The sequence below is a fragment of the Talpa europaea genome, assembly GCF_964194135.1.
Source record: "Talpa europaea genome assembly, chromosome: X".
Lineage (NCBI taxonomy): Eukaryota > Metazoa > Chordata > Mammalia > Eulipotyphla > Talpidae > Talpa > Talpa europaea.
The window spans coordinates 6,252,089-6,278,335 of record NC_140081.1 but is presented as its reverse complement, the minus strand read 5'-3'; the positions used below and the strand labels follow the sequence as shown (position 1 = coordinate 6,278,335).

The 26,247-nt window shown below is 40.8% G+C and overlaps 1 protein-coding gene across 1 annotated transcript in view; it reads right to left on the bottom strand.

Moving 5' to 3' along the window:
* Positions 1 to 15,901: 15,901 nt before the first annotated feature.
* The window catches only part of MOSPD2 (motile sperm domain containing 2), a gene marked incomplete at its 3' end in the record, with an annotated part of 34,321 nt that continues 23,975 nt past the window's right edge, over positions 15,902 to 26,247 (bottom strand). The window contains exons 8-14 of the mRNA XM_084258348.1: positions 25,198 to 25,374; positions 24,489 to 24,610; positions 21,805 to 21,901; positions 21,127 to 21,223; positions 20,599 to 20,728; positions 16,588 to 16,690; positions 15,902 to 16,039 (exon numbers count right to left, since the gene is read on the bottom strand). Coding sequence (XP_084114474.1) covers positions 15,902 to 16,039; positions 16,588 to 16,690; positions 20,599 to 20,728; positions 21,127 to 21,223; positions 21,805 to 21,901; positions 24,489 to 24,610; positions 25,198 to 25,374 — 864 coding nt within the window. The remainder of the gene's footprint in view (positions 16,040 to 16,587; positions 16,691 to 20,598; positions 20,729 to 21,126; positions 21,224 to 21,804; positions 21,902 to 24,488; positions 24,611 to 25,197; positions 25,375 to 26,247) is intronic.

Here is a 26,247-nt window from a genome sequence, read left to right as displayed (position 1 = left end):
TTATGTAGACATAATCTTAAATGTTCTAGTGGCCCCACAGAGGGGAGGAAATAGGTGAAATTAATTTTTATTAATTTCATGAATTTAGAACATTGCAATATAGCAAGAAAATATAGTAAGAAAAGTTCTCATTTTCACTTGTAATCAAAATCCAGATTATTAAAGAGACATTTTACTATTTTGTCTAGAATAAGTCTTTGAAATTCAGTGTGTATCTTACTTTATAGCACATCTTGATTAGACTGACCACATTTCAAGTACTCAGTAGCTGCTTGTTGGCAGTGAGCAACTTGAACAGTACAGATTTCGACAAGACAGCCTTATTCCACCCCTGTTCCTTGCATCTTTGCTGAGTGAACAGGAAATGCCCAGACTGTTTCTACCTGGCCCAAATGTGGGACTACTCAATTCAAAATAATAGTGGCTGTATTTGAAAATTTTCCTTCTGCTTACAGCAGGATAAAACAATTCTCTTCTAGACAAATGCACTCATGGTGGAATGTGCGGTCATAAATACTCATGTTGCACTGACAGTGAGGGGCTCACAGCCTTGGAGCCACCATGCCCTCCCCCCACACTTTGATTCACTTCCTCTTTTCCTTCAACCGAAGTTATTAAATTCACATGAGTTTGCACAGCGTTCTGAATTCATGAGGGGCTTGTTTATAGATGGAACTGTCCAACAGTCAGGGCAGGACCAGGTAAATCTTACATGTCGTCATTTAAACTAAGGAACACAGAGCTGAGCAGAACTTATTTCTAGCCCACAAATGAAGCATGTTCCCGAACACAGACAATGTGACAGACCAAAAGGAACCAGTAAGTGGACACTTGGAAGGTGGCCAGGAAGCTCTCCAAAAATACTTACAAATTAGTATAGAATGTTGACAGTGTTGATAAAGGCAACACCAAAGACCCAAGTTGTTATGAAAAATGGCCTTCAGTGCTGCTCACTTCCTTAGGTTCAGCCCAGATCTGTTTTACAAACTCATCTGATCCTGTGATCAGTGACTTTCAAGATGTATGAATGGACATCACAGTGAGTAAGTCAACCCGCGAAGAAGAAGTCTCTGTGCTGATGCTGAAATTCTCACTTCTACAAAGCATGACTCTGTCATTAGATGGGGAAGTCAGTTGTACTTTCTCTGCATAATCAGAGAGATGTCTAAACTCTCCAAGTGGGTCTGTCTGGTGAAGCTGGAATCTTTGGAAGTACCATAAATCATTTTACTCCTACCTGTGATAAAGAACAGGGTTTGAAAGCTGAATGTTGCTTTCATAAGCACCAGTGTCACATTCGACTTGCCTTTAAGGAGAAGACAGTTCAGTGGTTCTCCAACTTTGGGACATTCTTCAGAATTCGAGATGCTGACAAGTTTCATGATTCCCTGGAGGATTCTGACTCAGGAGACCTGATTGAGGCATAATATGAGAACACCCGAGGTGTAGGTTTATCACAGTGATTAAATGAGGTAATAGAAAGTACTTAGGACAGTACTTGGTACCTGAGAGTCAGAAAGTATGAGCTCTTGTTATACTAATCAAAACTTTCATTGTGGAATATGAGCTCTGTAACCAGCATTTCAGTAAATCAACAAAGTGAAAACAGTCCTCTTTATAAAAATTACCAGGCAACAGCAGGAGAAGGAAGATTATTTTTAAGAATGGCTTCAATAAAGGTGTCAAAGACCTCATTTACAAGGACATCAGGAAATATGTTGGGTTCACGCTAATTGTTCACATTCAGATGTTAAAGCAGTTGCCAATGAGTATGTTTATCTACAAATAGTCAGTTGATCCTGCCAAAACGAAGAAAAAAGATCAGGTCATTGAATGAAAACAAACTGAAATGAAATAATTTCTAGTCAATGCAAGCGCAAGTAAGCATAAACAGGAATACATATCACTTCGTGTTTCTTTCGCGAAATTTGTCAGAGGCTGTTTACATGTGTTTGAAAAGCATTTTTTCCCCCATAAGCTTGAACAGCAACTTCAAGTCCAACAAGAAAAGGTTTTTTTTAATATTTTATATAATTCTTACATCATTTTTCATTTTTGCACAATGTATGCATTTTCATTTTGGTTATATTCCCCATATAATTGCCCCCCCCTTATTTTGACCCTACTCCTTCCTCTCTCCCCCACCCCTGTAGTGTGTCTCTGGTTTATAGTTGCTTGTTGATTTTGATAAGAAGATGTGGCACATATACACCATGGAATATTACTCAGCATGCAAAAAAGATAAACTCATGCAATTTGCAGCAACATGGATGGAGCTGGAAGGGATCATGCTCAGCGAAATAATCCAGAAAGAAAAAGTAAAATACCAGATGGTCTCACTCACAGCAGGAATTTAGAAAAGCTAAATAAGGGACCAGGAAAAGGAATAACTATAATAAAGAAAAAATCAACAAGAAAAGTTTTAATTTAGCATTGTTAATGATGGTTGCCAGAAGGGTCAGCGGAAGGGTCAGCAAAGAAGTTTTTGTCATGTGAATGTCTCAGCATGGCTTTCAAATTAGTGCTAACACACACATTCTAAATACAAGATTGAGAAACCAAAGAGCTAGTTGTCTGCAACAAAAAAAACTGATGTCAGGGGAAGAAAGTCATAAGATCCTCTTAATAGCAACATCACCATACCGCGTTTCCCTTTTTGCTCTGCCACAAAAGAATTAAGGGTGTGAGAAGAGAGAAGGCCCTTTGCTCCGAAGAAGAGCAAGGCTGTTTTGTTTTTTTTTAAATCAGTTTCGTTTAAGCCTATCCTGTGATATGCTTGTGGTCCTGATGGAAAGATGTAACTCATCAGCCAAGAGGCAGAAGAGCAAAAGTATTTGAACCTAAAATGACTCACAGGTCTGGGTTTAGATAAATCTTTAGATGAGACTTAAAGTAACAAAAGGATATACAATACAGTTAAATTTTAAACTCAGATAAATTTCAATTATTCTGCAAAATTAACAGAAAGGATTCCAAATACTTACACTCAATTCCTGTACTTATCTCATGTGGACCAGTAATAAACAGATCCACCCATTCCTCAAGGAGCATTAATTTGGAGGAAATTAAACTTAGAGAATACGTGCATTAAATCTAGTACTATATGCAGCATAGTCAGAAGTGGAGTCTTAATTTTTTATAACCTGTTCAACTTTTATGGCTGAATAATATTACTTTTTGTGTATGTGGATAAATATGTATGTATGTACATGTGTGCATACACACACATATATCCCACAACCTCTTTATTCATTCATCCGTTGATGGACACTTATGTTGCTTCCATATGTTGACCGCTGTAAATAATGCAACAGTGAATGTGGGGGTACATGGAACTTTTCAAGTAGTGCTTTTATTTTCTTTGGCTAAATACCCCAAAGTGGAGTTGCAGGATCACATGGTAGCTCTATTTTTAATTTTTTGAGGACTTGTCATGTTTTCCATAGTAACTACAGCAACCCTACATTCCCACCAACTAGTGTTACCTCTTTGCTAAAACCTAATTCTTTTTGATAATAGTAATTCTATGAAGATAGTAAAACTAATCAAGAGTGAGGTGTGATTTCACTGTTGTTTTGATTTGCATTTCCCTGATGATTACTGATGTTGAGCATCTTTTCATGTATACCTGTTGGTAATCTGTATGTCTTCTTTGCAAAAATGTCTATTCAGATCTGCCCAATTTTTAATTAGATTTTTTGGATTTTTTTTTGATATTGAGTTGTATGAGTGCTTATATATATATATATATATTTTATTACAAATTTTATTTTTATATTCCCCATACAATTGCAACCCCCTAATTTTGACCCCAATCCCTCCCCTCCCCGCCCCCCAGCCCCCATAGAGTGTCTCTACTTCATAGTTGTTTGTTGATTTTGATTTTTACTTTCTTATAGTTATTCTTTTTCCTGGTCCCTTATTTAAGTTTTCTAGATTCCTGCTATGAGTGAGACCATCCAGTATTTTTCTTTCTCTTTCTGTCTTATTTCGCTGAGCATGATCCCTTCCAGCGCCATCCATGTTGCTGCAAATGGCATGAGTTTATCTTTTTTGCATGCTGAGTAATATTCCATGGTGTATATGGACCACATCTTCTTGATCCAGTCATCTATTTTTGGGCATTTGGGTTGTTTCCAAAGCTTAGCTATTGTAAATAGTGCTGCTATAAACATAGGGGTGCAGGTGCTCTTTGGAATTGATGTTTCTGTGTCCTTTGGGTAAATACCTAGTAGCAGAATTGCTGGATCATATGGAAGCTCTATGTGTAGTAGGTCAAGAAATCTCCACATAGCTCTCCATAGTGGTTGGACCAGTTTGCACTCCCACCAGCAGTGCAGGAGAGTTCCTTTTTCTCCACAACCTCGCCAACCTTTGTTGTTACTAGTTTTTTTAATATGTGCCATTCTCACTGGTGTAAGATGGTATCTCATGGTAGTTTTGATTTGCATTTCCCTGATGACAAGTGATGTTGAACATTTTTTCATATGCCTGTTGGCCATTTGCATTTCCTCTTCAGAGAAGTTTCTTTTTAATTGCTTATATATTTTGAATATTAACCCCTTATCGGACATTGAATCACCAAAATTTTGTCCCATTCAGTATGTTACCTTTTCGTTTTGTTTGATTTGCTTTCGCTTTAAGCTAGTTCCACATGTTGATTTTTGCCTTTGTGTCCTTTGCTTTTCGTTTTAGATCCAAAAAATTATCACCAAGACCACTATTAAGGAGCTTACTGCTTGTGTTTCCTTATAGGAGTTTTTGGTTTCAGGTGTTAAGTCCAGGTCTTTACTTGAGTTTGAGTTCATTTTTATATATTGTGTTAACATAGTGGGTGTATTTTCAGTTTGCTTATGGTTGTCCAGTTTTCCCAACATCGTTTATTGAAGAGACTGTCCTTTACCTAACATATTTCTTGGCTCCTTCATCATAAACCAGTTGACCATGTATGTGTGAGTCTGTTTCTGGGTTCTCTGTTCTGTTCCATTGATCTTCCTGTCTGTTTGTATGACAATACCATATTGATTTCATTACTATAGCTTTTTCATATAGTTTGAAATTAAGGCGTATCATGCTTCCAGCTTTGTTGTTCTTTCTCAAGATAGCTTTGGCTCCACACTGTCATTTTGTGGTTCCATACAAATTTTAGGATTGTTTATTCTTTTTATGTAAAAAATGCCATTGGAATTTTGCATACAATTTGCATTGAAGCTGCAGATTGCTTCAAGAAAAATAAACATTATATAAATATTAATTCAATATTAATTCAATATTTTATATATGATATGTCTCATTCAAATAGTGACAGTTTGACTTCTTCCTTTCTGGTTTCGATGCCTTTTATTTTTCTCACCTAAATTTCTGAAAGATGTCTGCATTTGTACAGGCATTTGTGAATTTCATAGGCCCTTTTATTTCCTAACCTGGAGAGATAAATCCCTGACATCATATCCTGAGCATTCCATCATTTACTCAGAGGAATTTTTGAGCCATGAGCTTTTTCCAGTACAACCCAGCACTTTCCTCATTTGAGAAGAGGGAATCTAATTTTTGTGTTGGCAATAAAGCCTGAGTATTGCTGCTTTTGTGCAGTGGTTATTCATAGGACATATTTGTAGATACAAGTCTGCCCTTTTAGTATTGCCTGAAGAGTGGTAGACAGGGTTGCTGTATCATGCAAAACAATTATTCTTCCCAATCTACCCCTCCAATGGCATTTCTTGGGGCCTAATCATAATCAAGAAAACTTGTCCTTGTCTTCTATTCTGGGAATATTTGGTAACTAGCCCTAGTTTTAGGAATTTTTACTAGAATGAAAATAAAAGGACATGAGTTAGTAGTGTTATAGATATTACTTTCTAAAGGAATAAACAAGAAACAGAATGTTTTCACAGATCCAGCAAGGCAAAATCTATTTAGGTAGCCCACAAATAAAATACATTCACTTAGTGAGTGCCTGGAGAGAGTGTAGGTAATATTTTCTTTTTCCAAGAACCATCCTATGTGGTAGATAGTTGTAAATAGCACCTGTTGAAGAGACTCTTTTAGATGTGCTCTGAAGAGCCTCAGAATATTGAATAATTGTTCCCTAGAATGTGGAACAGTTTTGCTAATGGTTTTCCAACATTAAACGAATGCATTAGTTCGAAATGGAGGATTAGACATCTGAATTCATCTTGCAAAGTTGCATATCAAAGTGCTTTTAGAAATTACAATAAACATGAAACATTTATTACTAGTGATCATAACAACAGTTCTAAAAACTGGACCTGCCAAGTAGAGGTCATGGCACAGCATATATTTTTTTTTTTACTGTGCAGGATGAACCCCACCCAGGGGTGTGCTCTTACCAGTATGGAAGTGATTCGGTCACTATTTTTTTTTAATTTTTATTTATTTATTTATACATACATACAAGCACTGGGTACAGTCAGAAGTGCGGGTGAGTGAGAGAATTCACCAGAGCCAGAGTGGGGAACAGAACAGGCAGACCGACGAAGAAATACACTGCTGAGGGGAGCAGCGGGCACGGCAGGAGTGGTCTGCGCGCCATGTGGGACCCTCGCCCGGCGGCCGGGGATCGAACTAGCGCTGCAGAGGCTGCAGACAGCTTCACAGCCCAGCGCTCAACTGCTGTGCCACCAGGGGCGGCCCTGATTTGGTCACTATTAATGTCCTCAAGAGCAGCTCAGAGATGTTATGCTTGGCATTCTAAGCTCTTTGCCCTAAGGCAGATACGTGTTTTTATTTCTTCAACATTTATTGAGTGCCAATATTGCTTTCAGGCTGGGATTTGCTAGATCAGGGTCAGCTATTTTCACATATTCCTCCTAGAATTTGTCTCACTTGTCCTTCCCTCCACCCCCCACCCCACCCCACCCTCCATGGAAAGCCCGTGCTCTGAAGTGTGTACTCCCTCTGCAAGCTTGCGGCAGGACACATCTTTGCAAGTGGGACGGATACCTAACGGCTGCTCTGCAACCCAACTTTTCCCATCTGCGCATACACTAGGGAGGAATTACCTGAGTCAATATCCTCGTAGATTTGCTAGTTGAATCGCCCAGTGGTATTTGTCCTTACCTACTAAATGTTTTTGTTAGGATATGCCAGGTTTGTATAGGATTACTTCTGGCCATCATACTTGGAATCTATGGATTTCTGGGGAAAGGTCAGTTGTCACATGTCAGTGGCATTCTTCTCTCAACCCTCAGAGTGTGACGTGAAGAGGTTTTATGGCTCCTTTTGTGTAACTGATGTCCTGTATATCTGAGCCAGGGTCACCCCACCTGAGTGCTGTGATTCCCTGAGGCTAAAGACCTTATTTCTGTTTGTGGCACAGAGCCCTGAATAGTATAGGCACCTAAAGAACATTTCACAGATGCTTCGTTCACTCTAAAGGATGCACTTACTTACCATAATCCATTTGTAAGTGGCCACAAAGTATTTAGCTAGAAAATCTAAGTGAAGTCATCATAGCTTCTAATCACACCTGTTGCAGCCAAATGAATGATAAATACATGGAAGAGAAGGAAGGGTCTTAGGAAAAAAGACTGGAGTAAAAGCATAGGAAGTCTTGACATCACTGCTTTGCAAACTTTAACGTGCATGTGAACTTGTATTCATGATGCTTCCGAGTCATTAGTTCTAGGGGGGACCCTGAGGTGGTCTTTTCTAGTGTTCTACACGAAGTGTGGTGCCGACACTCCAGCACCGACGTGACCTGCGGCATCTTAGAAATTACAGAAGCTTCAGCTCCGCCCTCAGCCTTTCTTAATCGGATGCTGGCTCCTTTTTCATGGATGCCTGATTCTTGGAGTGCATCTTTGAGAAGGTCCAACGATTCCTTATTGATCTCTTAGGTTACCAGGACTTACTTCAGAAGTGATATTTTCTTTGGTGCCTCTCAGGCTCCATCATCATTGATTTGGGTCTTTTCCCCCAAGCAGATTTCTTTCCCATATACTTTTCAGAAACCATGAAACTTTGAACTGTGCTTTTGACCTAAGCCGTGCTTGTTTTGGGACTGTTAAGTAAAGAGTCTAATAGTATTAGGAATGCTGCTTAATGGAGGGAGGAAAATACAATACTGAATAATGAGTCACTGGGGGCAAGAAAAGGAATGTGGAAATTTCACCTAAAATTGAGTCAAAAGAGCATTAGATTCAATAGGTATAGAAAGACGTGACTGGGGTTAAAAAAAAAAAGGCATTTATATGTAGGCAGCTCACAGATTCCATCCGTCCCTCCCTTCTCCCCGCTTAGGCCTTGAATAACAATGTACATTGATTTTTAAGCCATGACACAGAAAGGCTTATAGGTATAATTAGCTACAGATCAGTGCCAGAAACATTGAAATTCAAAGATGTAAGTAAAGAAGAAACTCGGCAGAGTTTCTGTCTTCGGGGAAACATCAAGATGGATGAGACTCAAAACGGAAATGCCACGAGCACAGCGAGAAGAGGCAGCTGGGAGGAAGGGATGCCATGCAGGTATACCTGCGTCTGCCGGCACTCAGACGGCGCCGTGAACTTTAAACATACGTGCGTTTTGAGTCTGTATCGAATCCCCTAAGTCAGCACTCCCCTCACGCCCCTGAGGTCTGCTTGGATTTGTTCTCGGTGAAGGAAAGCAGACGCAGGTGGTGTTTCCTGGAGGGGATGATACCTCCCGGCCAGAGGAATCATGCCGACTCACATGGTGCGCTTCCATGGCAGTGAGTTGCATTTAACTGATCCATCGAGAGCAAATATTGGTCTGGCAAGGGGTTAGAAGGAGGGGAGAGTCAGACACGTGCCATCTGGCCCTGGGAAGATATAATCTAGCTGTAAGGGGTGAAATGGGTCTTGGCCGCGCAAAGCCATGGGAAGATGTCTTAGAGGTTGCCTGCAGCTTAAAGTTCAAATGTTCTGCTACTTTCAATGAATTTTACGGATGGACTTGAGGAAAAGAGGCTACTGGCCGTTAACAGTAAATCTCCCCTCCTGCATGTGTTAGGGCGTTTTGACCTTGAGCGTCGATTGTCTTCGACTATGACTTCAGTTGTGTTGCAGACTGGGATTACAGCCAACACATGTTAAGACTCCCGAGGCAGTGATTCCTAAAGTGTTTTTCTCAGAGTACTTAGTCCCAAAATACGCTGCTTGACAAAGGGATCCCATGGTTGTATGGATCTGGGAAATACATAATACTCATGAAGATTTGTCATGCGCATGCGTATACTAAAGGTTCTGAGAAATTCTCTGTGTGTGGCGGGGGGGCTTTGTTTTTGTTTAATTTAGTGTTTCTTAAAACTATGACAATGGAAACCTTTGGGCACAGAGTAAACTGTGGGAGGCTGAAGGGGCTGCTGGGACAGTGAGGCCCATGAGCTAGCTGGTAGCACTTGAGAACGCGCTCTGGCTTGATGTTCGTGGGGCTCGTCATCTCTGCTGTGAGGCGAGTAGAGTAAGAAAAGCTGGGGGACGCACCTGCTCAGTCAGCGTTTGGGGGAGCCTGAGCACCGTGGTGCTTTGGTGAGTCCATGGCCACTGACCGAAAGACTGTGCCTTTGAGGCCGGGGCCCGGTGTTCCTGCTGGCCTCAAGGGCTGAGCTGTGGAACTGAATCCTGGACCAAGAGCCACGGAAGCCACTGGGGGTTAAACTGGGGTGTGGTCGGATAGGCTGTGCCCGAGTATAACACGGAGAATGGTTCATGGAGAGTGAAAGGGGATGCTCAGATCCCACCTGAGATTGCTGCGTGCGATACTGAGATGGAAGTATCTCAGTGAGAGACACTGAGACATCTCTCGGTGAGAGGCATTGGATCTTGAGCCAAGAAAATTAGACACTATAAATGGTGGAATCATGATGCAGTTCTCTAAGAAAAGGGTCCTTCTTCCTTACAGTTTTCACGTTTTCACGTAGCGGCTTTCACAGAGCATATGTAGGTCCAAGAAAACTAATTGAAATGAGGAGACTGAAGTGAATGCATCATTCTGAAAGAAAAGAGAAAGTTGTAAAAGACCTAATCGTTTTCACTAGCGCTTCATTTACAAAAGCACACAATTGCAGGAAGTCCCCTTGGAGCAGGGACATGAACACATCAGGAGCATGTTTCTCGAGTGATTTTATGATGGAATAAATGTTTAAAATCATGGTAACAAACTTCCCCTCAACATTTATTTATAAAACTTTGAAGGCTGTGTGAGCGGAAGCTATGAAACTAGAGAAAGTCAACTGGTTTAGAGACGCGCCGTCTCCCACGCCTGTCATTTGGTCCCCAGGGCACACATTCTGCTTGGTTTCCTGTGTTACCATTTAATTCCTGGCCCGAGTCATTCCTGCATGGAGACCTCCCCCGTCTGGTGGGTTTGCTCCCACATCTCGAAGCCGTGCCTCTGAGGGTCTTTGACACGCCTCAGTCGTCCTAGTCGGAGTGCGTGTGGGTGTGTGACATGGCCCACGACGGAGGGGTCCAGTCGAGGGTGGGTGCCCACCTTGTGCCCTGAACTGCTGGGACAGGCTCTGACCACCCGAGACCCTGAGCAGAATAAGGGTTGCAAAATGAACCCCCCCAAATGGATACAAAGTATTGTTTAAGATCTAATAGTAGGCATGTTGGGGGGCTTTTTTTTTTTAAGTTTGATGATTTTTTTATGCCCGGAAGCATGCCCTTGTACCTCAACTCTTATTGATGCCATAACTTGTGGCAAAAGTGATTGTTACAGATGACTCTTCAGTGAGAACTTACTGTACAGGGTATTTTTGAATTCAAAGTGCTCATTTATGCTAAGGTTGGTCTCTGCTTTCTGACTCTGGTTTCTGCTTTCCTGGTCTCTGAAAGGCAGTGCCGGATTGGGTGGGCTTGTAGGTAGTTCCCACCTGACAGACGCCCTGTGTGACTCTTCCTGCTGGAGAGAGGGGTGAGGCTGGTGAAATGTGATGGGGTGGCACTCTTGCCATTCGGTTAGCTTCTACAGAAAGAAGGGATCTATCCGATGCAATTGAGCTTCCTAATCAATTACTTTTGAATTCATCAGAAGTGCGATTGGCCTGGGAGGGTATGACCTCTTCCGGTGAGCCTTAACTGGCCCAAAGCCCTCCTGAAAGAGGAGATTTGAAGTAGGAACTGCAACGTAGGAATTACTTAGGGAGGGGGACATAGAGCAGCGACCTGGGGTTGGCCTCTTGCAGCTGAGAGTAGCCCCTGGCTTAATAATCAGTCAGAAATTGAGGACCTCAGTCTTGTAACCACAAGGAAAGGAATTCTGCCAGTGCCCTGAGGGCCCTTGGAAGTGGATCTTTATCCAGTTGTGCCCTCAGGGAGGATGCAATCACCTGACACCTTGATCTCAGCCTCTTGAGACCTGTAGCAGAGAATGCAGCCACGCAGACTGTTAGATAATTTCAGATACTGTTTGTGGTGGTTTTGTTACATGGCTGTAGAATACCGCTATGTTCTGGTTTTATAAAACACGATTTGCCAGACTGTGGCTGAGACAACTAGCATCAACTCTGACTAGATGTCCTTCTGTGGTGTTGGCTGCACCCTCACAGGAGGCCAATGGTGCCTCTGCACCAAAACCCACCTCCAAAGTGCACAGGGACCCGCAGCCCTTTTTCCAAGTAAGGTCTGTCTGTGGCATCCATTGCCAAGAACCCTGATTTTCTAGCTGAGGAAGTCGTGGGTGGCTATTATTTTGTCACCTGTGCTTCTCCTTAAATATTCTATCATCTCTTTTCACCTCCTGCTCTTTGGTGAAGGTAAAGCTCTCAGAACTGTCCATTCAGTACTTGAACCTATTATCAGACATAGCACTTCTGGGTGGTTGTAACAGACAAACACTGGACTTGGGAGATGCGTTCAACTCTTGACTCTGAAGCCAACTAGCTGTGTGACCTTGGGAAAGAGAATTCTTGGGCCCTCCTTTTCCTTATCTGTACGCACAAGATGGTGTAGCCCTAGCGACTTGAAAATGTGCACAGATCTTGCCCCTATGGGTCACAGAGATGTGGTTCAATACTCTTGCCAGTTGAACCAATTGTCTCAAATATTTTAACATGTGCAAGTGATGAATCTTACTCTGCGTGGCAGGGGATGTAAATGGAGAAGGGGCAGAGAATCTCAAAAGGACAGAAGTTAGAGGAAGATGTTAAAGGTACTATTTTTACTGAATTCTTACAAATGAAAGGGAAGCAGTCATGGCTGGAATTTTGCAAGATCAATTTCCTGTGTGCGTGCATGCGTGGTTTGAAGGGGTGTGGGTGTGAGGGTAGAAGGAAACAAGGACCAATTTTGCTCAGACTGGAAGGTGTACTTCTTCCCAGGACTCAAGGCAGCTGAGCGGCCCTGGCCTTCTAGGTGTGTCCAACGTGGGCTCCAGTTCGAGATGCCAAGGAGGCAAGGGATGAAGGAATTCCAAGTAGGGAGAAGTTCGGTTTTGAATGGTGGTGGTGGGGGTGGGGGGATACTCAGAAGATCAACTCAACTGTGAAAGGTTCTGGGAAGCTGGGCTGGAAGGAAGGCTGTGGTGGCAAAGCCCCGCCAGCCTCTCCAGTGTGCTGTGAAGTGTATGTGTTCCTCTCGCTGGCTCCGATGCGGTGAAGTAGCCCTGCGGCTCCGATCATCAGACTTGACTCGCCTGGGGACGAGGATGGGACCGCGTGGTCATTTATCACACCCAAGGCACATAGATGGCGCATGGCGGGGAGGGACCTCGAAGCCAGAACCACCACTGCCTCAGTTGGAACAAATGGGGGATTCTATCTTGTCCTCTTGGACCAGGGAGAGAAAGGGAGCCCTCTGCTTCCGGGGGCGCATATCCTTCTAAGGCCAGGTAACCTGGTGAAATGTAAGGGAGATGGTGAAAATGTAAGGGAGAAAGAGCTGAAGGCTGTTGTCAGGTAACCCGTCCTTTGCTAGCTGGAGACGCCGCTCCAGGTGCACTTCTGTGGCCTAGACAAGTGTGTGTCTCGGACAGGCGTTCACCTGGCTGTCTTTGCAGCTCTGTTTTGAATTACCTGATGATTTTCTATCTAGACCTTTTCCAGTTAGGAGGTGGCCTGCACTATTGGCTCCATGTTTAGGGGCTGGCAGCTGCCATGCGGGAGTTGTCTTCCAGGGCTAAGGGGCCTCTCCTGTCACTATCCCCGACTGCCCTGCTGCTCTCCCCAAGTACACCCTTGGTGCTTCAGTGCCTGTGAGCCTGGTGGCTTTGGGGGCCAGCTTCCTGCCAGCTCCTGTGAGCCAGGAAGTACTGGGTATGAGGACTATGGGGATGTGAGGCAGCTGCTTGACATGGTTCTAGTGCCAGGTTCCTCGCAGGAGCCCTGAGCTGTGACTGGCGGTCCAGTGCTGTCTAGGCAAACAGCGGCCACACCCTGATCTGAGGCCCCACCAAGCCAGCTTCACCGGTGCACAGCTGCATTGTGGGAACCTTGGAGCCTGTCCTTATGAAAATGTAAAATGGGTCCAAAAGAAATGAATGTGATCTTTAGAAGGTCAGAGTGAGCCTAAACATTGATTTTAAGATGCTTTATCAATTAGAGACCAGAGGTTTTCCTGATGATATTTATTTCATAAATGTAATTATTTTTCTAAAACATATTAAAATAGAAAACATGTTCTTTTGATCAATTTATACAAAGAAAATACGAATATAGTAATAAAATACTGAAAATATATGAAAAGCACCAGAACATTAGAGAAATTACACTGGCAACAATTCTAGGAATATATATATTTTTTGCAATTGTACAATAAAGTGCTATTAAATCCAGTCAAAATTAGTGGCAAGATATAAAAAGTTATGGTATGAAGTTGGAGCAAATGCATTTTAGGCTACTTGCAGATCTAGTATCTCATTCATGTTTTCATGGAAAAATCTTAATTTCCATTGCTAAGTGAAAACAATCTAAATGTTGGTCCTTGGTATTGGTAGTTTGGTCATGAACAGGTAATGATATGACGAAAAATATTTTTAGTATTCTATAGTAATCATACATGTGATAAAATCAAGTGAAGACAGAATAAAATCAAATGTGAATACATGATTAATCAAAGACAAATGCAAAGTTTAGATGCCTTTGATGGTTAAGTTTTTAGTATTTCTGCTTACTCACACTTAATAGACACACAAACGTTAACAAGATACGATATTCAATTCAACTGGCCAGACATCAAGGAAGAACAGGTTAGTGAGTTGACATCATCTCATATGAAACATTAAAGGGACACTGTTAGGACAGTACATTGCCAATCTTGACTAATTATTTCCTCATTTATCTGATGAGGAACAAAAACATGTACTTTGGGATTAGATGACACTGAAGCCAGGCATGGCACATATAAAGGGGGCCACTGTGGGCACACAGGGGGTTACTAAGGACAGGACTCAGGGCGGACCGCAGTCATTTTCACGTCTGGAGTTGGCAAACTGAAACAGAAAAACCCAAATTAAGACAAAGTATCAGACCAGTGTCCTTTTAAGGTTTTACGTCCTAGGCCAGTTTTGAAGGAATGCTATGAAATCATTCTTCACAACTCAGGTTTCGAATCATCAACTTTTAAAGATGAAAGCCGCCAACACTACACTCAAGGATAATAAAAAAAATCTCCAAACATAGCTCAATCAAAACTCAAAATTTATTTTACAGCCAGACTATTTTTCCTTTCAGAAAAAGTAGATATACATGTGAACCAACATGGATGGGCTGAACCGTTCATATTAGTGAGAAAACACTAGTTTCATTAGCCTGTGGTCCTGCAGGTCTAGCATTTTAGGCATGGAGAAAGCATCCTAAGTGCTATTTTGACAAAGGCAGAGAGAGTATCAAGCAAGACAAAGACTCCTGGTCTGCAGGTTTCACAGGTCGTCATGAGTTCTATCTTTCACTTCTATGTGGGGACGAGACACTTTGGTTCGACTTTCCCCCCCTCCCTTCTAGATATTCCAGTTTTTTGTCCAGTTTCCTCCTCATAGCTGATTTTTAACCAGGAACTGAAATGTAAACTCTGTTGCTATGTATCGCAACCACTAACTTTTCAAGAAATTTTATCTAGCTCCTTCCCTGTAGAAAACCCGGTGAGGATGGAGCGATGGGGAATCAGGCTTCTATAGCACATCAGGCCTTTGTAATAAATGAAGCCAAAGGGTCAGTATCCAGCCTCAGTGAGCGAAATGAAATGGCATACAAGGCTGGAAGGTGGGATCAAAGAGATTTTCCTTCTGGACATTACTAACAGACTTCAAAGAAAAATCCCAACCAAACTTAGCTTTCCAAATTCTTCTCCTAAATGAGTGTTCATAAAAAAGTTCAAGATTAATAAAAGGCAGGCTATTAAGGAGTACAGATAAGAAACAAAGGCTAAAGGTGGTTTGGCATTAGTTTTACATTCCCAAGGAATATTAACTATCACCTGGAAATAATTCTCAAAATTACAAAGTCATGATTACATAAATTACTCTTTGTCTCAATATACATGTTCTCTATTTACATAGTATAGAAAAGCTACTAAGTTGGCTCAGCTATAATTTGTCCAAAAAAAAAAAAAAGCAGATGACGTTGTTTCGGCTGCAATAAAGCATGTTACTTACACATTTCAGTTCAGCTAACATATATACATTATAAAGCTTAAGCTTTAAAGGTATTCAAATCAAAAGGAAAAAATAAATTAAATTATATAACAAATATGCCTTTACTTACTTTACTAACTAGAGAGTCTCTTATAATCAATTTCTTCGGCATTTCCTTATCCTAATGGTTTATTTTCAAGACCTGTGTCTGTGCCCCCTAAGTGCCTCACCTCTCCCTTCAGGAGCACGGATGTGCAGCACTGTTAGGAGCGTGGTGGTGAAGTTTGGGGTCTGTTACTTTTTCCAACTAATCAGCGAGGAGCCGTGTGTCCTACAGGGCACGTCTTTAACTGTACAACAGGTAGAAGAAAGACACGACAAAAGCAAGCGAGAGCACTGTTAAGGAAAGCAGCAGCTGTTGGAACCAGATACAACGCTGGACTTGGTCTTCAAGCTTCCTATTGCTTTCTAGTAAACGATTGAGCTACAGAGGGGAAGAAAGGAGGAAAGATCTTTATCAATAAAACAGTACATTACTCAAGTGAATGACAAACAAGGAATATTAGCAGTTCCACCAATGGGAATATTAGAAATCAAACATTTGTTATTACCCTGAGAGACTGGAAGCTGGAAATATCATGAGAAATTAGGTTTGGTGAACAGACATGTATCTGCATATTCTTGCATATTCTTGCTGAGAAAGGAACCAGCTACTCAGTCCCTCTGTCTTTTTCAGATTTAAATGCACTACAGGTACTTCTTGCATGAGATGGAATTCTTTGACACTCCCCAGAGTACCACAGGCTTTTCTGTATGGTCTCTTATCCAAATTAAAACGGCCAAAGCTTCAAGAAAGTTAGATTTCCAAAGGGAACTCATAGCTTGGCCTTGTGGCTTCCCTTCATAAAGAAGTTAGTACTTCTGATTTTCTGTCGTGTCTTATCCAAAGGTTTTCTTTATGCCATTGGGGGAAAAAAATGAATCTTTAATGTTGGCTAGCATTAATGACTTTAGTTAAGAAAGAACACTTACTTGTAGAGCTATATCTTCACTGGTTTTCTCCGATATGTTAAAAGCATGGTCTTTAAATGTAAGACTAGTTGGTTTACTGCTCTCAACGATGTGGCATCTTAACCTGCGAACATCCAAAGGAAACTACTTATTATAATATTTAATGAATTTATAGTACAGTAAGATGAAAAAAGTTAAACACATAGTGTATGTAATAGGAGGTAAAAGATTGAGTCCTCTCCCCAGATATATATACCTAAGCTCAGTGTGGAAGGAAGCAGAATACACCATCCTAAACTATGCCTCTTTTTCAGGAGAATTACCTTGAGTTGGTTATTTAAGCAGCAGTAGACACTGAGAAGTCACCCTTTTGAAGGGAAATCTCCATTGGTATGGGTGTAAAGAAGAGCAGGATGACTAAATCCCTACAAATTCTTTACCAAAGGAGAAGGCAATGGCCTAAATTTGCATAAAAACCCTGCCTTTGTTTACTGTGCTTTGCCTGATAAGCTCCCGCAACAGGGCACAGCCCCCAACCTCAATATCCTCTGTCTTTAGCTGAAGGTGGTATCTTAGGGGATGGCTTAGGCCATTTTGAGGAGTTACTCAATACCCAGGAGTTTATCCTGGGTCTCTGGGGGCGTATGGATTATTACACTTGTTTTTCTCCTGTTATTCTGTTATTATAGAGGGTTCTCAGTTTAGAACCCAAAGCTTAGAGAGAAAATTATTTTCCCTTCTCTACAGGTGGTGACCAATGATGGGACCAGCTGAGCCACCATACTTAGCTGGAGCCGGTGGATAGGGGAGAATTCTCACTGGAGGTAGCCTGCCAGGTGTGTGTGTAGTGCCCAGTCAAGTGGAAAGTAAAAATTTTACTTTGACTCTCCCTTTCCAGACTTAGATTAGCAAGACAAGAGTTGTGTCAAGTAGTTCTTTGGATATAGCGGCTTTGGTAAAGAATTTCTTTATGAGCTCTATTTCCTTCTGATTCTTTTTCCTCCCAGAGATGGTCATTATTTTCTTTTCTGTGTACTGTCTTTAGGAGAATGATAGGTCAGATTAGGTTTTCCTTTAGTCCTGTTCTGTGTCTTGAGAGCTTGACTTGGTGACCACTGAGGTAGTCTCTGGGCTCTGTCAGTCAGAGGATGTATGTGTTGGCATTCACTGGGCACCCGCTGGGTAGGCTAGGGCTCTGAGATAGAATGTGACAAGCAGCACTCTCCTTGATTCACTGTGCCAGTTCTCAGGAGAGTGTGTTAGAAGGAGTCTCAGTCTATAAGGTCAACCTTCCCTGTCAGTTGTGGAAAAGTCCCATTCCAGTAGTGTCTGCCTGGCACCAGAGATTAGCACATCTGCTGAGAACCTAGTAGAAGTTGCCTAGTATGGGGCATTAACTGATTCTCCCGCCACTGAACATCATCTTTTATGTTTAACTGGTGACTGTATTTAAGGTGGATGCTTCGGCCATTTCAACTTTGGAGAGTTGCCCACTTTCCCAGGTCTCACCTGTGTTCAGAGGAGGTATACATGACATCAGACTTCTCTCCTGTTAATCTGTCTTTTATTGGGGTGCCAAGCGGGGTGTCTCAGCCAAACTAGACTAGAGGGAAATTTTTCCCTCCCCTACGTCTTCTTGCTTTTCAAAGCATTTATAAATAACACAAGCATTTACATATACTGCTCAGTAACCCGCAATATTCAATAGAAAGATTTCATATGGTATTCAGAACTCACCAGATCCTAAAATAACCCCCCAAAATCCCTGAATTTGAGGAACTATTTCATAAGAACTTCAAATTAATCCCCAACATTTATTAGCAGTGTTCCTTAAACTTTCAGTGTTTCCACTGCCCTACCTTTGAAATACACCTGAAAAAAACCAAGAAGTGGCACTCCGCACTCCTATAACTTGAATATTTAAATATTCAATCACTCCATCTAAAAGCCATTCAAACCCATGAGCTTTACACACACACACACACACACACACACACACACATTCCTTCTTCCCTCCTAAGACTGAGCCCCAACTCTGCTTTAGGTCCTGTCTTTCCACCTTCTCAGGAATTCTACTGCCAGTATCTCTCTCACATGGTCAGCCTCTCCTGCTCAAATGGTCCTTGCTGTGCTTTTACATAATGCTCAAAGTTCTCCCATTAAAAATCCCACCTCTTGGGCCTCCCCTGGTGGCGTAGTGGTTGAGCGCTGGGCTGCGAGGCTGCCCGCAGCCTCTGCAGCGCCAGTTCGTTCCCCAGCCACCAGCGAGGGTCCCACAAAAAAAAAAAAAAAATCCCACTTCTTCATCAGCCCCATATTCCTTCTTCCAACTATAACTTTCTCAACAAGTCACACCTCCAGAGCAGCCTTACCCCTCCCATTTCTTCCACATCTCGCTTCTTTCTTACATGCAGCTTCTGCCAACTGAAAGTGCTCCCTGTGAGGTGATGGTGACCTCTGTGATGTCACCCGCAATCACCAATGCGCATCCCTCATCATTCTTGGCTGGCATGGGAACACTTGGGTCTCTTCCCTTCATGAAACATGCTCTTTTGCTGCTAAGATGATACAGATACTGGTTTCCCTTCTGACCCCCTATAGTCTTCTAGATCGAAATTTTACAGGTTCTTGCTGGGGACAACTGAAGTAAAGCTCATCTCTCTGGCCCACTCTTGTACACTCAAATGAATGACTCAAAAATAGGGTGATCTTATCAAAGGCAAATCAGATTGGGACTCTAATTGGTTTGAAGGTAGTGAACACTCCTCGCTGCTCTTTGCCTGTCTGCCTGTAACTTATTTTCTTACTGTGGATCCTCTCACTCTTGTGTTCCAGTCACATTTGTATTCTTTCAACTTCCTTTTTGAAGATTTCACTCAGCTATAACCATTTCTAGGTTTCCCAGCTTCTCATAAAGTAGGAAAAATATCTACTTCCTAGGGTTGTTTTATGAATAAGGGTAAACATTAAGTCAACATTAATGTGTTACTTGGTATCCACAGTCTGTTTTCCACATGGTCCCCAGATAATCCTTGCAAGAAAAATAAGCTGGATCAACTCATGGTTCCACTCAGCACCAACTAACTTTCTCCTTTCCAAAATCAGAAGACTTTCTGATAGCAATGATCTGGCTTCCTACTCCACACTGCTCCTTACACAGGGCAGGCACATTTCATCTGTGGTTACCACTACTGGAAAGCTCTTTTTCCAGTTTCTGTGGCTACTTTTGTTTTTAGGTCCTAGTCAAATATCATCAGTTGGTCATCTTCAATTACCTTCAACTGCGATTTTTCACTCTCAGCACTATGACATTTTGGGCTGGATATTCTCTGTGGTGGGGGCTTTTCCCCTGTGGGTATTTAGCAGTATCCCTGGTCTCTAACCACTAGATACCCACATCACCACAACCCTAGTTGTGAAAACCAAAAATGATTCCAGACATTGACAAGTGAAGGGGGAGAAATAATCGCCTTCCTTATTCTTTTTTATATCTTTTCAAGGCATTTATCACAACCTGATATACTTTTACACATATTCATGTATATATGCCTGTACTATCAAGGAATTTCTCTTAAATAGAACAACAGCTTCCATATTTTTATGACGAGGCTTTTTTCCCCCCTAATAACACCGATGTTTTCCCATGTCAGAACACGGTCTACTCTGGATAGCTGCACAATATTCCTTATACTCTTCCCATTTTTCACTATTACCAATTCTGCAACAAATGTTCTAGTACTCAAGGCGAGCATTCCTGAGAGGATCTGCTGGGACAAACTGCTGCATTTGTACTTCTGACTCATCCGGATTCTTACACTAGTCTGCCAGCAAGTTTCTTCTGTTAGCAGCCTCCTCAGGAAACTGCAGGTCTCATTCACTGGTTGTTGCACAGCCTTGACGAGTTCAGGGCCCACACCAGAAGCCTAAATGTTGGCAACATTTCCGCAAAGGGGAAGTGATGCTTACCTAGCCTATGTCGGTATCGTCTGGTTCTTTCCACCCCATTTGAAAGCCTGTGAGCAAAAAGGATACCTGTGCTCCATCACTTTGTTCCTGGGAACTTCTTTCCAGAATTGAGTCAATTCTGCGGTGCCTGTGCCAGATGAGTGTTCCATTTCTGCAGCCATTATCAGGAAACGGTCTTGGGCAGAGACTGTTAAACCTGCATTTCAGAAGGAGAACTTATCATATAAAATGGAACCTTTATAAAGGGTTAGATAATGTGGCTTACAGCATTACTTTAGACTACATCAAGGCAAGAATATGGAATTGCCTTAGAAGAATTCTTCTAAAAGCAGACTTATTTTTGAAATTCACTTTCAATTGGGGTCAGTTTATACAATTTTACTCATTAAAAAATTGAAAACATTTTAATTCTTGGCAGGGCTATGTAGAATCCTTTGCCTGTCTGACTTTAATGTGTGAGAAAACATAACGCTAGAGTGAGGAGAGGGGACATGGCCGACACTGCTAGTTTTGAGGTTCTAGTCCACCTCTGCTGATGTTGCCCAGCCCAGGTCCCCACCTCCATCTCACTGTGGTCTTCAAGAGACAACTCACCCCCATGGGGAGACACAACAATATCAACTGATGCGCCAGGGTCACAACTGCTGTTGCTGGGCTTGACTCTGTATTTTTCTGGTGCAGTTGTTCTCACCTGTTTATAAATACAGTAGTCACATATTCACCTTTATGGTTTTTAGGGCAACTGACTGAAAGACCTTAAAAATATGTAGTTAATACAGTTTACAAAACACCTTGGTATATGCATAGACGTTTCTTTCACCATCAAAATAAAAATCTAAAAACACTTGCTTGTAAGTCCAAATGTTACTTAGCCTGTCTTATAATTCAAGGGAGTAATATCTGCACAGTAAGACTGTCATATCACATTTAATGCTCAGTATCAAGTATATCGGTGCCAGTATATTCAGTATAAATGATACTCCTGAACATGTCACATGGGGCGTGTACTTTCACTTTTACAGTCTTATTTTTCACTGTTAATATTAACTGAATTATTTATATAGTGAAGAGTGATTTTCATTTACAATAAACATTCAACCCTGGGATTAACTTCGACATTAGCCTTTTACTGCACATCAAAGACTGAGATACAGTCTTCTAATACCATAAATAAAAAAACTAAGTTAGTAATCATCAGTCTTTCAATTAGAATGTCTAAAATCATTTGCCATGGCAAATTTTCACATACTTCATTATCTTTCAGATATTTACCTTAAACGCCACTATATTTTTAGTTACATTTGTCAATACTATTAAAGTTTTCTTCTCTCCAGAGTCTGTACTTCCAAAATACAGTTCTTCTGCTGGGCTAAGTGGTGACAAAAATGAAAGTTATTTGTATTACTCAGAGTAAATGACAATCTAATCATCACCTAAAAGAGAAATATTTGGCTAATATATTATACTTACTTGTATAGGTTACTTATCAAAACCATCAAGATTACAAAAACAATTACTGAATATAATTTGCATTGTCTTATCGATTCAATGTAAACTTTTTAAAAAGTCCTAAGGTTTTTTCCTCCAACATGAAAACAAGAAGGAACAGAGGAGAGAACTGGGAAGATTCTGAATTAATCCTATAACTAGTACTGTTTTTAAATGCATTTACACTTTTTAGAATGCTATATAATAAAGCAAAGAAGGTATTGGTGCTTCAACTTTATAATGGAGCATATTTTAATATGCCAACAGAAAAGCATAACATGAAATATGATTAGGGATGCATTTATTTTTATCTTTTATTTAAATATTTTATATAATTCTTACATCTTTTTTCATCTTTGCACAATGTGTGCATTTTCATTTTGGTTATAATCCCCATACAATTGCACCCCCCCCTTATATTGACTCTAGTCCTTCCTTTCCCCGCCCCCCCCCCCCCCGCCTAGCAGTTCTCTGGTTTATAGTTGCTTGTTGATTTTGATTTTTACTTTGCATTGATTAGTCTTTTTCCTGGTCTCTTATTTAGGTTTTCTAAATTCCTGCTATGAGTGAGACCATCCGGTATTTTTCTTTTTCTTTCTGGCTTATTTTGCTGAGCATCATCCCCCCCAGCTCCATCCATGTTGCTGCAAACTGCATGTGTTTATCTTTTTTGATTGCTGAGTAATATTCCATGGTGTATATGGACCACATCTTCTTGATCCAGTCATCTGTTTTTGGGCATTTGGGTTGCTTCCATAGCTTAGCTATTGTAAACAGTGCTGCTATAAACATAGATGTGCAGGTGCCCTTTGGAATTACTGTTTCTGTGTCATTTGGGTAAATACCTAGGAGTGGAACTGCTGGATCATATGGAAGCTCTATGTGTAGTAGGTCAAGAAATCTCCACACAGCTCTCCATAGTGGTTGGACCAGTTTGCACTCCCACCAGCCGTGCAGGAGAGTTCCTTTTTCTCCACAACCTCGCCAACATTTGTTGTTGCTAGTTTTTTTAATATGTGCCATTCTCACTGGTGTAAGATGGTATCTCATGGTAGTTTCAATTTGCATTTTAGGGATGCATTTAAATAAGAGTTCTTATTCTTTACAGCCTTTTCCTAAGTAAGAGGGAAGGAGAAACTAAAGAAAGAAAGTTTGGACTGGTAATTGCAGGTAGAACTTACCAAACAAAAAACGAAAAGCAAACAAACGAAAAGACTGACGCCAAGTTTGCGTGGTTTAACTGCATTAGCTTATGTCTCAGGTGCCTCGTACAATGGGAAGAACAGTGATTTTGTTTCAGATGAAAAGACGAATCCTTCGGAGAGCCCTTGACTCTAAGATATTTACTCACCTAGAGACACATTTTTAAAAATAAACATTCTCTCAAGAGGGCTTTGCTCAGCTTTGGACAAGAGGGTAAATTAGCATGACTGTTGGCTTCTTTTTAGAACCCAATCTGAGCTATGCCACAGGAGAGACAGAAAGGTATGGATCTCAGAACTGCTCTCAGTAACTAGCACAAAAACCCTGAGACGCTTCAGGGAGACGGACATTGTTTGGGTTCCTGAGTAAGTAGGACTAGCTCCGTGCCTTTCCTGGGGGGCGGGGGTGGGGGGAGGCAGAGAGTGACAGAGCCCAGAGTACTGCCAGGAAGCTGTCCTGCTCTGCTCAGCCTTTCTCCCCAGCTGGCAAAAGAAATGGAACATGTCACTTCTAACCCAATAGAGTTAAAAGAGGAAACAAAGAAATAGAACATGTACAGCTTTCTCTCTCTCTCTCTCTCTCTCTCTCTCTCTCTCTCTCTCTCTGTCTCTCTCTCTCTCTCTCACACACACACACACACACACACACACACAGATGATGGAGATATATCAAAATATATGTAAACAAATGAATCTTGTCAGAGAATATGATTTTTTAAAAGTGTGTTGTATTGTTCAGAAAAGATACCTAAAAACAATTAAAATTTCAAGTAAAAGGATAGTAAATGATACATTAGGTTTTACTAAAAGTTGGTATAGCAGTATTAATATAAGGCTATATAGATTTACCAACCAAAAACATCAACAGACCAAGAGGTATTTACATAATGATAAACAGTCCTGATTCTTTTGGGTCAAACAACCTAGAAATAAAAAGAGATGGGCTGAAATTTGGGGTTTAAACCTATTGTTTTGATTCTGCTTTAGTGTTGGAAGGTCAAATTGACAGATGCCCAAATCTATGTTCTTTCTAGCATTCTTACACTTGTGCAAATTTAACAGTGTCAGTAAAATGAGAACATACATGTTATCCAAATTTATTGTTAACACGTGAATAGTAACTCTTATTACCTGATGGGATGAAGTGATAAATCTCATCAGGATAAATAATAAAAAGGTAGCTACAAATATTCACCCTGTCTGGAAACCAAGGTGACTCTTCAGACATATTATAAAAACATGGCTAATAAAATTCTTAATTATTACCTGATGTGTAACAAGTGCCCTTTAAACACACTCAGTGGTTTCTTGAAAGTTTTCAGTTTGGAATCCACTTTTTCATTTTCTTCTGCTTTGGAAATATTGGAAGTAGATTCAGTTAGGTTCATCTGAAGACAAAAAATGAAGAAAATATAAAGAAATTTAGTTTCATACTGACAGTTGGGCAGGTCATTATGTCAAAAATTAAATACTACCTTGGCTCAACACAAGTTATAACCTTTAACAAATGTTCACTTACCTTAGTATAACAAACTTTAACATGACTATTAACACATTTGTGTGCCTACTATAAATAGGTCACTTGAGAAAATATAAATTGGTCCTTCCCTTAAGAGTCTTTTAGTTTTGATCTTATCTCTATGTCAAGTCCCCATCACTCATAAAAAGATACAACTAAGTGCTTATTAAAAAATGAATGTAGATCAAGGTAAAATCATCATTTCCTTTTATATAAAATATTTTAGATTAAAAAATTCATTCTGGCTACACGCTCCAAGTTTTCATACATAATCATAGAACCAGCCTTTTATACTCTTGGGACTATTGGCCAGCTAGTCCCATCTTTCATCTATTTCTACATACAAAGATGTGGAATGGCAGCAAATTAACTTACCCCAAATTACATAGCCAGTTAGTGGTTGAATTGGAGCTGGGCCACAGTTCTGAGTCAATTTCATTATAGTGTTAAAATTACCTTTTTGGGAAGAGCTGTTTGTTCTTCACTAGACATTGTTTCCAAGGTTTCTTTAGCATCACTTTCTATATCTTCTTTACTTGAAGCTTCATCCTCACTGGCAATAGGCCCATTTTCACACAATGGTGTCTGGAAGTCATCATCTACTAGTGGTGGGTAGTTATACTTAAAGGGATCCTAAAAGATAAAAATATTGGATCAGCCTACTAAGAGGTAGGGAGAGAAAGAATTCTCTCAGTAAAATTAACATCCATATCTTTGTCCAGGAAAACAGACGTACAATAGTGAAATGTAAAATAAAGGAAGCATTTTGAACCAAAAAGGGAAAGAGCATTAAGTGGTGTGGGACAACTGTCCAGCTATCAGTACAAGAACCAGCTGGATCCTTAAACTTACTCTTCATACACCAAGATAAATTTCAGATAGATAAAAATTTTAAATATAAACTTATTTCTACATAAATAGAAAGCTCCAAAGAGATCACAGCTAAGGAACACAATAGCTGATCCAAAAAATACAACACAGAGGCTGAAAAGTGGATTAGTTGAAGCAGCAGGCACAACCAGCAAGCTGGAAGACAGCAGTGGAAAGCATTGGAGACCAGCAACATAAAAATGAAAAAAAAAAAAAAAAGGAAAACAAAAAAGATGGCTTAAGAGACTTATGGAAAAACATCAAGAAGAGAAACATTCATATGTCAGGGGTTCCAGAAGGAGAAAGAGAGAAAGGGGCAGAAATCTTAGTTGAGTAATTGGGAACTTCCCTAACTTGGGGAAAGAAACAGATACCTAGACCTAGGAAGCCCAGAGAGTTTCACACAAAATAAACCCCGAGACCCACCAAAATGCAATATAATTAAAACGGCAAAATTTAAGCAAAAGAGGAAATCTTAAAAGCAGCCAGAGAAAAATGAATCACAAGAGAACTCCCATAAGACTATCGGTGGATTCCTCTGCAGAAACCTTACAGGCCAGAAGGGAATGGCATTATATATTCAAAGTGCAGAAAGGAAAACAGTTCCAAACAAGAATACTTTTATCTAGCTAGGTT